Here is a 17660-nt window from a genome sequence, read left to right as displayed (position 1 = left end):
CGGTTAAGTCAGTATATGGAATGCGACGATGTGTGAAAATAGGCGCTATAATATACTGAAATAAACAGCCAAATGTAGAATTCGATCGGGCCTTTCAATCCTTGCGAATCACATGACATAGAAGTAAAATGTGAAACGAAGGTGAAAGAGAACTCGACTGTATTTCATGACACATCAAATACTATGAAATGGGATCCTTTAACCGTTTAAATTTGGTGTTATTGTAGTCATCGTTGAGTTACATCGTGTGTATGCAGAAAATGAATAAAAAAGGCATTGCTTATGACTCGTTTAAATTTACTATGACATCAAACTGAAGCTATCGAGGGTGAACAAACTGTACTTCTCTACAAGAAGAAGCATACGGCCTATGGTTGGTTACGTTTGATAGTGGATAGAGAAGAACTGTAAAGTTTTTGACCACACAATATATCATGGACACGTAGCTTTGCAACACCTTGTAATCTGTGGTGATTTTGTTATCAAGAACAAGGGGGCGTCGGGGTACATATACGCCATTCGTTTCATATCAGGTCAACTCAGATTAGTCGATGTGACATGATTGTAACCTACCTTCATTTAATCCTGAACTTCGACTTGTCATAGGCATTGTCTTCAACTTGGTGTTAGCTGCAGCCGATCCGTGTAAATGCCCTTCAATTCCCGAATATTTTGTACGAGACGTTTCCTGCTACAAAATATGATATCCTTAAAAAGTGCACATGCGCAGTGGGATAAAAAATTCTGTTAATATTTAATAGATGGGGATTCCCCTCAAACCCTACAGTTACAGATGTAAGGCCAAAAAAAGATAATTTGTACTGTTCCGATAACATGGTTTTCAAAAATACAGTAGTAGGTCGGCAGGGATTTTTTTTTTCAGAATATTGTTATTTTGAATATGCACTTTTCAGGGGTCCAAGGTGATCATTCACTGGCCACAACATTCCCAGAAAAACGTACCATACATATAAAAGGAATAAAAACGTAATAAGACGTCATCGATCAAGCAAAAATCAAATGCCAGGTAACGAACACGTGATTTTACGGGTTTTTTTTACTTCCGAGTTTACATAGCTCTAAACGGTTTAGGGTCGGCAGGCAAAAATAGGGTTGGTCGGGTTATCGGAACAGCACAATTTTTTTCTTTGGTCTAATCATAAGTACAGAAGAAAATAGTAACTAGAATGAAACTCACAAATGATCGCTCTTTCTGTTTTGCATTATATTTTGCGTTCTGGGAGACCTGAACGAGTAGGGAGGACAGAAGTGTGTGAGTTGGTATTTACACCTGGCAAGGGAGAAGAAAAAAATCACAATATTATCTGTTGTGCATCATGCAAGGTAAGTAGATGCTGTACATTAGTCCCTTCATAATAATCTTCGAAGACCTTCCCAGGCATTGATAAATATATTAAATTGATTTGACTTCGACAAGTGACGATTTTAAACACTCGGTCAAGAGCCTGCATTTTACCTCTATAATACGTTTACGTGAATGTAGAGGCTAGCAAACAGTGGACAGAACGTTATGCATAAATTTTCATAGACATAGCGTGAATGTAGTCGATGGTAACATCGCCATTGCGTTTCTAGATTTGTCATAAAAACACTTAACATTTTGCCAGATTTCCAAGTGAGTTAATCGTGTCTGACGCCAGATACTCAGGCTTCGACTTTTGCATGCATGTTTGTTCAAAGCTGGAGGGGCAAAATACTGATTCAGGGGCTAATATACCTAAGTTAATTAGAAACGATCGCGTACTGTTGTCCAAGCCTTTTCCCTTTCCGTCTAAAGCCATCCATCTACGTCTGTCTTTACTCCCCTGCAATTTACTGAGTCTCTCTCTCTCTCTCTCTCTCTCTCTCTCTCTCTCTCTCTCATATATGTATATATATATATATATATATATATATATATATATATATATATATATATATATATATATATATATATATATATATATATATATATATATATGCATGTATGTATAAAAGAACCGGACTGAGCTCAGTTATATACCTTTTTCTAGCATTTTGATTTCTTGCGGTAAAAAGTAATTGGTATTTCCTTCTCCCTTTCCACCCAAGTATCACGCGATCCTGTCTCCGCTCCTTCAAAGAGTAATGTGTAGTTATTCTCAAAATGCTGTTTGTTTCACTGTATCTTCATATATTTTCACCAGATGAATTCATTATCATGTACTTTCATTGGCCGTAAACTGTTATTCAAGTTTGGTATTCCTTTATTGTGATATTTTGTTGAATATTTTGTGAACGTCATCGCATACACAGCTAAAGACTGACAGACCTGTGCCAGGATTTGACTGTAACAGGTCTGACACATGTGTGCAGCATATATGACCGAGCAGGTATTCTGCAGGTCTGGCATATCTGACCTGCAGCATACCTGCCATGTCAGGTATGCTGCAGGTTGGTGAGACAAAAATGCAGCATACCTGCCATGTCATATGTGCTGCATTTCTGTTTCATCACTCCAGCATACCTGATTGTGTTTTTCATAATGGTACACCAAGGAAAATATGCCACTGTGTCTTCTTAATGTCTCCACGTTGCAAATGACCTAAATGCTTCCTAAGTTAATAATAAATAAATACGATCGATTTATGTGTGCATGTGTGTTTGATTTGTTTGAAAATACGCACAGACAAAGCATACTTCTTTTCGGCCAACATTTTTTTTGAACATCCACAAACATTAACAATAACATTCATAAGAATGAAACAAAGTATATCTAGCAGAGCTGTGTCTGAGAACTGCAATCTAAAGAAATGTTGTTCAAGTCATCGTCTTCTTCATCGGTACCAGTATACTGTTTCACTGTGTCGTTTTGTAGGACTACTTGCAGCTACGATTATGTGTACACAGTCATGTAGAGAAGACCATCCTCATGTTTTCGGTCTCATCATCCACACGTAGCAAGTGCATGAGACTTTATTGCCCCTCCCCTGGTTATATGAAGTCATTTGATAGTCCAACAGTGGGGCAGTTGACATGGCTAGCAAAAAGTCAAATTCCCCTTTTAGTCCTACCACAGACAAATAGAATGACAGACTAGCAACGCTGCACGTCGTTTGTTATATGGTCATCTCGATAAACTACGGTCTATTCAGATTTAAATGGGCTTCACGTTTTTTTTTGAGAATTCGTTCGTGGTTGATAATTACGCGAGATTATGCGAAGAGTAGGATGAGATGACATCGTGCTGCCTGTCGCTTAGCAACAATATTTACTTTGTATGTTCTTCACGCCAATCAAAATATAACAAGCTAGCAGTTTCATAAACACTTCCTCACATGACGAACATGTAAAAGACGATATGACTGACCGTAAACCATTGAGTAAAATCTGACAGTATCGATAAAAGACTTTCAAATTTGGTTCAAACACACTTATTATATATTCATAAAAATGTGAGAGGAATTTTTAAAATGGTAAAACTAACCTCCCCAAAGCTCAAAAATTTTCCCGTTTTCGCCAGCTCGCCAATTCCGCTAAACAACACAAACTTTACCGAACATACTTTCACTTAAAAATTGGCGAAAATCCGGAAACTACTGAAGGGTGCATGGTCGGCACTCTCCGGAAAAGAAAGTCGAGAGCTACCTGAGGCGAGGCATAAATGGAGAGGTTACGTAGCCGCTTCACACCTTGAACAATATTCGTTGCTAGTCTGTCTTTCTATTTGTCTGTGGTCCTGCAATCACGCATTGGTGGAAAACATTCATACGTGCATTAGCCAATATGCTATGAAAATTTTGTCGGGAGAACATTGCTTGTCCTAATTCATTCATCATATCAAATACATACCCTGTATTTTTACCTTCTCTACATTACAATAAAAAGACACAGTGATTATGTGTTCATAGTATGGGAGAACATTGCTTTTCCTATTCCAAACAGCATATCAAAATACATATCCGGTATTCTCTCCTTTTATTATACATATAAAATAAAAAGACACAATGATTAATGTTTTCAAATAATAAAGTTTATTCATGCACTTTCCTTACAGTTTTCATGGGAGTTATTCCTTCACTCTCTACCACTCGTGCAGCGAATTTCAGGAGAGAGATTTTCAGCTCACCATCCATTTTCAAATCACATGCCATGGTGGATATGTACGATTGTGCACAATCAAATTTCCAACTTTCATCATCCACATGTAGCCAGTGCATGAAAATCTATTGCTCCCACCACTGAGTATTTGACATCATTTATAGCTAAAAAGTGGACAATTTGACATGGCTGGAAAAAATGTCCAATTCCCCCGTTAGTCCCTCATTCCCCCAGATGGAAAACCTGGTAGGTGCATAGGTCTGGCTGATGAACTGATTGCGAATAAGAACATGTATTGCGTTTTCGCCGCCGCTCGAAAAACATGTGCTTCACGCGGTTTTCCCTGATACTCGTCTGGGTGACCGAGTCCGCATGGTGGTGCTTCCACTGCACAAACATACAGTACATTGTAGTCGGCTTTCCATCGACATATATTCTTCCCTTTGACTGCCATGGCATCTCAACGAAATTTTGTAGTTGTGTAGCTGTTTTTTAGAGATTTCAAAGTTATTCATAGGCAACACAATGTGTAAAATTTAACATCTGACCAGTAGGTAGGCTTAGGGATCATTAGAAATGGCGAGAACAGCCATTTTATCCAATCGCGTATGCGTTTCGTGAAAGGTGTAAAATACATTGGGCTGATCTAAAATTTGTCTAGAACAGTAGTATTAAGTGGATGTGTTGTAATCCCAACCAGACCAGTTTCTGTGTGGGGAAAAGTCGGAATGTAGAGGCGTAAGATAAAAACGCTGACGGAACATGGGATTCTTATAATTCTTACCTAGAGAATTTTGTTACCGTAAAGTTATGCGCTTTGTAATTCACTTTTGTCCTTATCTCATTTGACTTTTCAAGAAGGAAATTAAAACTTCGATGAAATCAGAATTAAAGTCTTATATTTGTAATTGTGTAGCATCATACGTTTGTTTAATTATTGTTAAAGACTTCAATGAGAAAAATCCAAAAATGGGACATTCCGTGGAGTGCTCTTGTTTAATCTTAAGAAACAATCAAAGACTGGCGATAAATTCCATGTGATGACCATTGTATAATGATGATCATTTTGAAGTTACGTAAGTTTAGAAACGCATATAACTTTGTAGTGAATGTACACTGATAACTAAGTCCTGAGACTCTGAACGTTATGCTCGCCATCTCGTAAAGTGGTGAAACAATCTACATCTCGATTTGTCAGCTTCAATTACTGAAAGTATAAGATCAATACTGGTATATCAACTCGTATTTCCCTCATTTACTAGTGCAACAAATTGGTAGGGAATCCGGGTCGACTTATACAAATATATGAATATAATATATGAATATATTTTATATTGTGAAAGTATATAACTTTGCAACCATGGTATTAGGTGTTAGATTATTTCTAAAGACTGCATGTAGCTAAATATATCTTCTTTCTTGACAAACTCAAGGAGTGAAATATACGTACTTAGATATTTTGCGCAAATTAACATAACCGTTATGGTACATATGTAAGGTGTTAAATTCTAGCAATGAAAGGGGGCACAGCACTGTAAAAATAGCGGACGCTAGACGCGTCTTTACGCGTTCAAAATGTACGTGTCGGTGTTCAAATTTGAACGACTTGTGTTCATATTGTTAACACTAGTGTTCATATTATTAACAATGGTGTTCTAAACCTGGACACGTAGTGTTAACAACCATCTCCTTCAAGTGTTCAAAAACTCAGCATCACAGAAATTTTACAATACTGTGAAACAATTAACAATCTTTTGCTTTTTTTACTTTACAATGGCTATATTAAATTTACTACTGCCTCGCTGTCCGGCAAACTTACACCGATTTTGGTGTAACGAATTTCCCACTAAGTGAAAAATATTTCCGGTCTACAATTGCTGAAAGCATGTTTTTTCTAAAAAAGAAAGTATACAAAATAATTTTACACGTTTATTACGTGTTGAAATTTTGAAAATTTGAAAAGAAAATCAGAAAACCACCATGAACGTTTTAATTTTAACATCGGCGTGCAAGAGGCGTTCTATTTCTAAACACTTGGTGTTCAAGTTTGGTGCTTTTTCCTATCCCATGATGCATCAAAACGGAAGTTGCGACATTTTCTTGTAAGCGCACCCTGAAGTCGTGATCGTGCGGAAGCAAGACCAGAAAGGGTAAGTTTTCTCTCCAAAATAGTAAAAGGTATTAGATTTTGAAGCATCTGTATTAATATCCTTCGAAATTAATCGTATTGTACTTTGAAATAGCTTAACTACGTGAAGAAACCTTTTTTCTTTCAGTGGCTGGTATACCAACAACAAGCTTTGAATACGCAGTGGTACTTTGGCGTTAATGTGATGTCCATGCAGTGAGTTGGGGTTGGCGAGCTTATAATGCAGTCTCCGCCCGCCTGCGGTCCGATATCCGCATAAGGCATAAGACCACTCGAAAGATTGCTAGAAACCCGTATTTCAACTCTGTTGTCGTTTTTTTAGTTGACTTCATTGCTTATCGGAGTGGTTTTTCCAGGATTGGGAGACATGGCAATGCAAATCTATATCTTTCTCTAACTGCACCCTTTTAGATCTCTTCAAACTCCTGAAAACAATGGTAGAAATCAAAACCACGCGGTCCATTTGCAAGCCAAGGTTTCAAAGATAATTTTCCGCGTGATGGAAATTTGGCCACAAATGAAATTTTTCGTCTCAAAGCGTTAAAGTTGAGTATGCGAAATTTTGTGTCACGGGAAGGCTTTTGTTTGCCAAGGACCTAAAATCTGCCACCTGATTGGCCCAAAGATGGAATAATGTGCATTGAAGATACTACGATTAAACATTATTTTAAAAGTCATTAACTAGTTTTATTTCAGCCATTTCCTTATTTGCATAAGTAATGAGCATTTCTAATTAGAGATATATATCTGAATTGACTCAACCAAAGTTGATGAATCTTGCTACATGTATTTAAGATACTATATGTTATATGTTATGTTATGTTATGTTATATTTATTTATTAAAGTGTCATGTGTGGTCTTAAACAGCTTGGTTGCCACATCCAGCCCCAAGGGCTTACAAGACACTGAAACAGTAAATAAAGTACATAGATATGAAAAGCTCGAAATGTAATTTAAGTATAAGAAGCTTCTTGTCTCATTGAAAATGCATGATAGACATAGGATGCCAATTGGATGGCATGTCGCTCATTAGAAATTTGAGTTTCTGTTGTACATCAAATGAATCAAATACAGAGCACAAGTTTCTGGCTTTAGAGAACTATTGTTTCCTAATAACATTGTAAAGTGTGCAATCAAAAATAAAATGGAGCTCATCTTCTACTACATTTGGACAAAAATCACATAGTCTTTCCTCTTTAGGCACATTCGTGTAACGCCCAGTTTCAATTTTCAGAGGTAAGATACCAACTCTCAATTGTGCTAAAAGTGATCTTTTTGATCTAGAAATGGGAAATTGTAAATATTTCTCCATTCCATATTCCGTCTTAAACATCAAATATGTACGCAGTTTGGGCTTTTCACTCAGTTGGGAGGTAAAGTTACTAATATACAACGTTTTTAATGCATCTTTAATGACAGGAATACTACAAGCCTCTAAATTACCAAATTTATCCTGCAAACCAATTTTTGAAAATAAATCAAACATATCTTTAGCCCAGTTTTTATATTTTAAACTGATATCCCAAGTAAAAACTTGCTTAATCATTCTGTTATCAGGCATAACTGCTAATCTATTCCAGAGTCTTACCATGTTCAATTTATTCCTCAATAGACAAGGGTCCCAACCCATATCTCCATTTATAGCAAGTATAGGGGCAAATTTGTGGACGCCAAGAAAATATCTAATCGCTCTGCTTTGAATTGACTCACATTTTGAAGAGAAACGGTAGCCCCAAATTGCAGAATCTAAAATTGGAGTAATACAAGGAATGAAATAGAGTTGTAAAAGTGTTATATCTAAAATCATTAAACATGTGTATCTTAGAAATAACTGATCCCAAAGCTCTACCTGCAGCATTTGCTGGGGTTTCAGCAGTCACTTCAAAATTTAAGAACTGATTCAAAAGTAAACCCAAATATTTACACTGAGAAACTACGTCAAGATTTGTACCACCAAATTGAAAAATAAACTCTGTTTTCATTTGTCCCATATTTCGAAATGAACAATTTGTGTTTTGGACTTGTTCATCATCATACGCAACCTTTTGCACCAATCTTGTAGATGGTCAATCATCTTTTGTAAATTTGTCTCATTTTCAGCAAGCAAAACAATATCATCGGTATACAACATATCAATTAATGAGTTACCAACTGGGATACCTAAAGCTAAATCATTAATCTCAATTACTAAATTATTGATAAAAATAGACAAAAGCGTTGGGGAAAGTACATCACCTTGTCTGACTCCATAAGTTGTTGCAAACCAAGAAGTAAGGTTTCCGTTTACATTAATACATGATAAAGAGTTACAATACATACTTTTAATAGACTCGTAGAATTATAATACATGTTATCGAAATTCATTAAGCATTTTTGCTTCAGCCAATTTCTAATTTGCATATTTGATGAACTTTCTTAATTTGGAATATTTATCTGTATTGACTAAACCAAAGTCGACAAAACTTGCTATGTACATTAAAGATACTATGATACAATTTTATTGAAAGTCATTTGCATTTGTATTTCAGCCAATTCCTAATTTGCATATTTAATGAACTTTCCTAATTAGGGATATACACTGGGATTAACTTGACAAAAGTTGACAAAAGATGCTCTATACATTGATCATTATACAAGGTTATAACAGTATTTAAAGTCATTTCACATTTTCATGTCAGCTCATTCATACTTTACATAGCTAATAAGCTTTTACAATTTTGCATACATAGCTTGAAGGACTTGACCAAAGGCAATTACACATGCTATATTAAATGGTGATACAATAACGGTACTCAAAGAAATTAATTATTTTTATTTCAGTAATTACAAATTTGAATACTTAATGTACCTTTAGCATTGTGTCCTTATGTCGATCATATGACTTTCAATGAAGTTGCAAACATGTAGCAAAGGTTCAAATTTGCAGATAAATGCAATATATAATGAAACACGTGTCAGTGAGCATTTTCAGTTCACATCTGGTGAGTACATTATGTGTATGAGGTTAATGTCGATTGTCGAAATCAGATTCATGCATCAGTGAAGACACATTAAATTCACAGAATGTGAGTAACTCGAGTATAATGTCTCTAGCTATCATCAGACGAAGATGGTTCAGCTTCGTTAAACTCAATTATATATATTTCTAAATATTATTGAAACAGTTCAATACGACCGCTTTCAGTAGCAAGCATTGACAATAGCATTCTGTCACTATTATTTTTATTCAGAGTGTAGTAATATTAGTCAAAAAAAAACATTCGGAAGTGATTTGTTCATAGTATCCTTCACTCAGGTTGAAGATTGTGCAGTTCAGTCGATGAAGACTTTGATGCAGTGATTTAAGTTATCTGCCACAAATAGTTTCCTTGGGTCATCACGTGACTGGGCGATACCCATTGGATGGTCTAACTTGTCCTCTCCACTGTCTATACGATGGATAAATTTTCCGTGAACGTCAAATGCTTGGATGTTGTTTGCATACTGATCAACAACATAAACAAGTTTATCTTGACTGACGACAATACCCGACGGGCGTTTGAAGTGTCCTTCTTTTTCACCAAAGCTTCCAAATGCACGAACAAAGCGATCGTTTTCGTCGAACACCTGTACACGAGAATTGTTAAAATCGGATACATAAAGATTGCCGTCACTGTCGAAATCAATGGAATGGGGACCCCTGAACTGACCTTCATTTTGTCCATAACTCCCAAATGAATTGATGTACTCTCCAGTTTGTGTGTATTTCCTGATGCAGTGTCCATCTCTGTCAGTATCGTTACCCTCTCCATCCCAGTCTGTCACGTAGACAACACCATTCAGTGGACTAATCGCGATACCACGAGGGTGTCGAAGTTCAGCTTCTCCAAAGGATCTGATCAACTTGCCATCTTTATCACACACCAAAATTTGCTGATTTAGAGAGTCTGATATGAATTGCAAACCTTCTGTAGATATGGCTACATCCAATGGTGCACATTTGTTGACAAACTGGGTAAATGCGAAAACCTTCTTGACGTAGCCATCTCGATCAACGACCTGAACTCTTTGTTGGAGTGATCGGCGACAACCAAATTTCCATTGCTATCGAATGCTAATCCTGTAGGATTATTGAAATATCCTTTTTCATGCCCGGGTCCACCAAAAGTCTTCACCAATGGTATGAGAACTCTAAAGTCAAATGGGGAACCAGGTATTGCTTGACCGGATACTGATATTGAAACTTTGTAATCTCCGACCATTTCTCCATGAACTGTCACTGTGTGTGTCCCATTACCATTTTCAGTCACTTTCACATCTTTGCAAGATCCATCTGCTGACGTCAAAGTCACTTTCACCTTCTGCTTCGTATTCACCACTTCACCCCTGCGGTCTTTCGTTGTAATCACAAAGTCAACGCTTTGACCTTTGATCAGTCTATGTGGAATTGTGTCAACTGTACACTGTGTGTGATGCAAGGGTAATACAATATATGTCCGACCAGTTCCCTTTTTTGGATTTCGTTGTAGGGTTTGAATTCAACAATATTTTGTTGAATTACTACTTTGCTATCTATCCGCAGCAGTTCTTCAATTCGTTGTGTTACGCTTTTCTTGGCCGTTACTAGATCAGCTGCATTCTTGTGATGCCTTAGCATTTCAATGTAGCTTACAATGCTCACGAATTTACCGTATCTTATCTGAAGCTCATCAGTGTGACTTGTGATTTCCTTAACCTTGACACTGTAGATTTTCTCAAGCTGTCCAATGAGTGCGTCTTCTTCTGAATTCAAAGTTTTATGATCGGTTTTAGCTTTCCTTGCAACTTTCTCTAATTCAGTGACACTGTTCGTTCTTAGTTTATCTACGAACAGCACCTCCTTATACTTCCTCTCATATACTACAACGGTTTGTTGTTTCAACTTTCGGATGAATTGTATCAAAGTTTTGATATAGTCATCCGAAAATATTTTTAGTAAGTTTACATCGTGATTTTCTCTTCTATGGTCGATCTCTGTGCATGCAGAACATATTGGTATTTTGCATGTATCGCAATATAGGTTTATGCGATAGTCTGTGTGAGTATCACAATATGATACGGATTGTACTGTGGCCGGGTCATTGGATCACATTTTCTTCACTTATATCACTTATATTCTTCTATTGGAAGTACACGGACAGCTATAGTAAGTTCTGACTGACTGAGCTTCATGATTGTTTTGCTGCAGGCTTTGCAACATAGCTGTAACCGACGACCGATACAGATATGAGTCGCTGTCTCTTCAGCACACAAAGAGCACAGTCCACTCAATGCGAAGTCTTCACTTGGACTTTGTGGTGCTGTGGCTAATAATGACTGTAAATAGACATTGTTCTCTAAACCCCTGACTCCATCAACGGTTGTCCGGCACGTGATCGCACATTTTGGACACTCAATGCTTGTTCCACCTTCCCCCAGTAAAGATTGCAAGCAACGTTCACAGAAAGTGTGATGGCATGTGAGAATCTTTGGGTCTACAATGAGCATGAAACATACAGTACAGATGAGAAAACTATTGCCAATTCGCTCTCGAACACTGTCCGGCAAGTCGACTGCTCTGGATATTTTATAGTTTGTCAGTTCACCGCCAATTCCAAGAGGTTCTGGGTCCACTGTGGTTTCATTGGTCGTCAGAGTGGCTTTGTCATTGATGTCATACTCTGAATACGAGTCATTTGATCCATTTTGCACACTGACCAACGTTCCGAGCAATGGTTCTGTTGTAACGGCTGGAACAAATTTGACCTCGTCGTGGTCGATGTCATATTTATTTTCCACACCTTCCAATTCTTGGACACAATTAACCACGCTTTCTTTAGTTAACATAAGTTGAGCTGCATTCTTATGTTGAACTAAATATTCCAGGTAGTTCATCATACTAATCAGTCTACAATAGCGGAATTGCAAGTCATGTATCTGGTCATTTTGAGTTTGAATGCGAATATCGTATTCTCTCTTAACTTCCGCTTTCAGAGCATTTTCCTCAAAAGAAAGTCTGCTTCGTAAATCAGTACTCTTCTTCAATACCTTCTTTTGTTCTGTTTCTGGTTTTCTAATGTATTCGTTGCAAATTTTCATGGCCGCTGTTTTACATTTATCGACCTCCTCTGCTTTCACTTCAAACCTCTTAAGATATTTCAACAAGTCATCTTTGTATCTGTCTGCTATGGTCTGCAAGTAATCGTAACTGTGACTCTTATTCGGGTGTTCCATCACTGTACATTCGGAACATATCGGTACTTGACACGTTTTGCAGAAATATCTGAATTCGTTATTTCTATGCTTGTCACAGTGTGCCACTGGCAGGACTGAAGACGGATCAATGTCCCGTTTCTCATTGTACTCCTTCAGAGGTAAAACATTATGATAAGAAGAAGCTCTTGATTTTGTGTGGATACGTATAAAGTTGACACAGTTATACTGTAACTGGCAGTCTAGATATGTGGAGCCTCGCTTTCGTTACAGATATCGCATTTTTCATTGTGTCTGACGGCGTTACGTGCTGGTCTTCGTTGAATGGTTTCCAGCAATGAATTCAGGTAAAAGTTATTATCTAGGTTTTGTACGCCACCAGTTGGAATAGGGCACGTTTTTCTGCACGAAGGACAATGTAGAGTTCCTTTACCTTTCTCGACCAACTTCACCAGACAATGTTGACAATAAGTATGGTGACAAGGTAGAATTTTCGGCTGGGTATAAAAGTCCAAACATATTGTACAGGTCAACAAATCATCACGTATTTCATCCAGTATATCATCAGCAGTCGCCTCTTTTGAAGTGGCCATCTTCGTTTCACTGTTCAAGCCATATAATATCTACCTGTTAAAATTAGATTGATAATATCAGATAGTTTCAGCGAAGGAAAATACGAGAGACGTATTGACCGTCTCACCACGAGACGAGGACGAGTGGTGACACGGTCTTTATGTATAGGATAATGCACGACACGAGTGCATTATCCGACTTACAACACGTGACCTTGCACCTGCGAGTGGGCACGGACCAATCAGATTACAGCAATTAATTAATGGCCATTTTGAAAGTGCACACCTGTGTATAGTACTATTTCATCGGCTAAGGATAAACACATGGAAATTAGCACGTGTTCTACACGGAGCGTAGACGTGGCTTTCCAACGTACACGTTTTGTCATTTGTGACAACTGAACTGCAAGCATCATGCTGAGTGACAGCGATGAAGACTTGTTCATTACACAAAATACTTTCTCGAAACCCCACTGCTAGTGATAACCCTGAAGAAGACGACTGGCTGCTTCAAGACTTTGGAGAGTTACTGGGTGAACAGGGAGAAGGCTCGGCACAAGAAGAACAATCTCGCTGTCGACGTTGCACCTCCTGGTATGTCAAAGCCTGTTCCACTGCTTGTAAGAGACACGTTGCCTGTTCATTCTGACGCACCTTGCCCCTCCCGTTTAGATATAAAAGTGACAAAGAGATAGAAAAAATGGCGATTGAAAGGATTCCTAAAAACACCCTTAACAAAAATAGTTGGGTCGTAAACACATTTAATTTCTGGCAAAACGAGAGAAATAAGTTGGCCTCAAACCCGTCGTTTATGTAATATATACAAAACTCGAGGAAATGACGAAAGATGAATTAAATTTTGCATTGTCACGCTTTGTTTCTGAAATAAAGAAAAAAGATGGTAATGATTATCCTGGACAAACTTTGTATGAATTGGTGATGAGTATTCAAAACCATTTGTCAGTAATGAGTAAAAGCTGCCAGTTTCTGAAGGACCCCACCTTTAAACAGCTAAAAGATACTTTATTGTATCATGAAAACAAGGAGCGCTAAAGGAATTGGAATAGAAAAGCGACAGGTGTTGAGTGTGGACGATGAGAATAAATTTTGGAGTCAGAAATTGATTGGCGATTTTACACCACAAACTCTATTGGACGCTCAGGTCGTCCTTTTCGGAATAAATTTTGCTTTGAGAGGGGGCCAAGAGCACAGGAATTTACGCCCAGGCCAAATTTGCAAAAAATACTGCGAGATTGTTGGGAAATATTATCTGGAATACACCGAGGACGTGTCAAAAACAAACAGTGGTGGCTTGGCATCCAGGAAAGTGAAGCGTAAAGTTACAACTGCGTTCGAAAACACAGACTGCAAGGAGAGATGTATTGTGCGTTTGTATGATACATACAACAAACTTTGGTAAGAATCCTGTTTGCTTCAGTGTTGAAGTGTACCTTTACTAGAGCCATGGTAGATGTTCCAAGTATATCGTGCCTTGATTATTTTGGTTGTGGCGCTTTCCACTGCGCATAATGTGAACAATTAATGGTTCTACTCCGGAATAAAAAGGACGCGACGCGTACGCCGTTCTACATACTCAGTACGCCCAAATAATCACGTGATGCCGGTACAAACAAACCCACATGTGTACTGAACGCGTATGGAAATACACGTACGTCTGTGCGCGTTTGCGCACATGGCTTTGTTTGTACCGTGGTCGATTCGAATTCCGGGTTTGGCCTATTCGAACGTCCGGTCTACTGGGTCGTCCACTATGACGCTCGAAATTCTTATTTTTCGGTGGTTTTGTAATATTCTGAGTAAAATGTGTTGAACTAGAAATATTGGCTGATAGAGGGCGTCTTTCTTAAAGATTTAACCCGGTGACCTTATATATTTTTATGAATAAAAACCTTGGGCCACATTCTGCCAATAGCTGAAATTATCTGACAAACATGGATAACGAGATGCGTACAACCTTAATGTTAACGTTGACATGATCAGTATACTATATTACTTCTCCAACTTTTAATTGTTGTATCCCCAACCGATTTCGGATAATTAACACCTTTATGTCAATTTAGTCCTTCAGATCGCCCTCAAGACGTATACTATTTGCAGCCGGCCAAAAAAATAACAGCAGATTGTTGGTATTCTACGATGCCAGTTGGGAGGAATACACTTAGAACTGTGGCAACGCGGGAATTGAAGGATACTATACGAACCACAGTCTACGGGCCACAGCAGCCACTCGCTTATTTGCCGATGGTATGGACGAACAACTAATTGCTGAAAAAACGGGCCATCGGAGTTCTGCTGTTAGATCTTACAAGGTACTCATAAATTACAACATAGTAAATTATAACACGAGACATTTATTCATACAACTGATCAAAAAGAAAACTTGGTATCATAAACTTTGTATAAAGTGATAAACTTTTGGGTACAAACGGAAAAGTGGTACCGAATGAATGACGGTAGTTGGACTCGATCATGCGATGGCGTTTCTAAAATGTTTATATTTGCCCTGGTTTCAATGCCGTTTGTTCACGTGCATAATCAAAAATTTTAACTCGTTTAATCAGAGTTTTGTATTAGTGTTACAGAGAACAAGCATCGAACAGCAGTTCGAGGTGAGCAAAGTTTTGCAAGGAAGGCCACCAAAAATGGCGAAGTTGGCAGATTTCGGGCCGGGAAAGCAGTCGATCAAAGAGGATTGTGACGAAGAATTGAAGTGCCAGGTGGAAGAATGTTCGAATGTCGATTCATAAAGAAAACAAGAGCAGCGTCCGTTACGTTCATTTTGAGGCCGATCTTCCAGAGGGAGCAAACATATCTTTGAAATTCGATAAAAAGTAATGTTGTAATGTAGACATTCAAATCAGAAAGCAAGATGACCCGAGTTACACATAACTTTAGCTTATTTGGAATCACATAACAGGTTATCGATACCGTACTTCGAATTCTGTCCCTCTTTTGCCGTTTCATTTTATCATACATTTATACCATGTTCTAACCTTGACCCATGGAAAAAATTAATGACCAAAGGGTGTAACGCTAAGAGCTTTTCACATCAATCTGTCGGCCCTTGCATTATATCTCCAAATATCCGTCTATTGCTACTTCAATTACATTTTCTATAATTTGCTATTTTCCCTACTTCTTTCTTTATAAGTTATGAAACAAGTGCAGCTGTTTTTATCAACACAATAATACATTATAATAAAAAAAATATTTAAGGCAGTAAATGAGCTCGGTTAATTCAGTGTATGGAATGCGACGATGTGTGAAAATAGGCCTTATAATATACTGAAATAAATAGCCAAACATAGAATTCGATCGGACCTTTTAATCCTTGCGAATCACGTGACATAGAAGTAGAATTTGAAACAAAAGTGAAAGAGAACTCGACTGTATTTCATGACACATGAAATACTATGAAATGGGATCCTGTAACCGTATAAATTTGGTGTTATTGTAGTCATCACTGTGCTAGATCGTTTGTATACAGAAACTGAATAAAAAAGGCAGTGTTTATGACGCGTTTAAGTTTATTATGAAATCAAGCTGAAGCTACCGAGGGTGAACAAACTGTACTTCTCTACGAGAGAAAGCATACGGCCGATGGTTGGTGACGTTTGACAGTGGATAAAGAACAGCCAGCTGTAAAGTTTTGGACCACAAAATATATCATGTATACGTGGCTTTGCAACACCTTGTAATCTGTGGTGATTTTGTTGAGAAGAACAAGGCGGCGTCAGAGTACATATACGCCATTCGTTTCATATCAGGTCAACTCAGATTAGTCGATGTGACGTGATTGTAACCTACCTTCATTCATTTCTGTAACTTTGGCTTGTTATAGACATAGCCTTCACCTTGGTGTTAGCTGCAGCCGATCGGTGTAAATCCCCTTCAATTCCCAAAAGTGGTTGCACAAGACAGTTCCTGTCACAAATATGATATCCTTAAAAACTGCACATGCGCAGTGGGTTAAATAATTCTGCTTCCGCACAGTCGCAATTACCAATACCGTTGTGAACTTCATGAATAAAGCAGAACAGCCTTCTCCATTTTCCAAGTTTCAATGTATTGTTAGTGTACTGAAACACAAACAGCAACAGGTTGGCATTCTTGTAAAAATAGAATTTGTAATTTGGTCATTTAGGAGACTACATGTAGGTAAATCATGAAGGAAAAACAATTACATTCAAGGACCTAAACATATATAATTCTAATTAAGATCATATAAGATAAACTGTGTCAATGAAGTGCCATAGGAGGCAAAGAATACTTCTAATTCTTAGTTCTCTGCATAACTGCTATAGTTTCTGTTGTATAGTGTCATTCAAGAATACAACTCTTTTGTTTATACTAAGGTTCACATAAAACCAGCTGTCAGGTCATATAAACATGATTACTTTAGTACCATACCAAATGTTTAATACAGTTCACTTGTTCTGGTGTTGACGGCCATATTGAGTGTGTGCGGTGTAGCACTGAGTTTTTTCAAGAGTTATGTTTCTATAATGAGTCATTGACGACCTTTAACATATTTTACGTAAACAGATTCGTAGCCAGCAACCTTTCAAACGTTCAGTTCAGATATTTGCGTTTCTGTTGTGACCATCGATGCTGAGCGAGCAGAGGT

At 37.7% G+C, this 17660-nt stretch overlaps 1 protein-coding gene across 1 annotated transcript; it reads right to left on the bottom strand.

Annotated features, from left to right (window-relative positions):
- Positions 1-9542: 9542 nt before the first annotated feature.
- Positions 9543-14478, bottom strand: LOC139125743 (tripartite motif-containing protein 2-like). Its single transcript, XM_070691841.1, has 5 exons — positions 14425-14478; positions 11745-12593; positions 10891-11130; positions 10222-10672; positions 9543-10120 (listed from the first exon to the last, which is right to left on the bottom strand). The coding sequence occupies exons 1-5, from the start codon at positions 14476-14478 to the stop codon at positions 9543-9545; spliced, it is 2172 nt and encodes a 723-aa protein (XP_070547942.1).
- Positions 14479-17660: the final 3182 nt, after the last annotated feature.

The sequence above is a fragment of the Ptychodera flava genome, assembly GCF_041260155.1.
Source record: "Ptychodera flava strain L36383 chromosome 3 unlocalized genomic scaffold, AS_Pfla_20210202 Scaffold_26__1_contigs__length_13983176_pilon, whole genome shotgun sequence".
Taxonomy (NCBI): domain Eukaryota; kingdom Metazoa; phylum Hemichordata; class Enteropneusta; family Ptychoderidae; genus Ptychodera; species Ptychodera flava.
Note: the sequence above shows the minus strand (reverse complement) of the source record. Positions and strands in the feature narration are given on the sequence as shown.

Excerpts from the sequence above, each read along its gene's own strand:
- LOC139125743 (XM_070691841.1), bottom strand. The coding sequence starts at position 14,478 with ATGGCTCTAGTAAAGGTACACTTCAACACTGAAGCAAACAGGATTCTT. Across the intron at positions 12,594-14,424 it reads CAAACAGGATTCTTACCAAA|GAGTACAATGAGAAACGGGA; the intron begins GTTTGTTGTATG and ends TTACCTCTGAAG. Across the intron at positions 10,673-10,890 it reads AGATAAGATACGGTAAATTC|TGTACAGTTGACACAATTCC; the intron begins GTGAGCATTGTA and ends CATCACACACAG.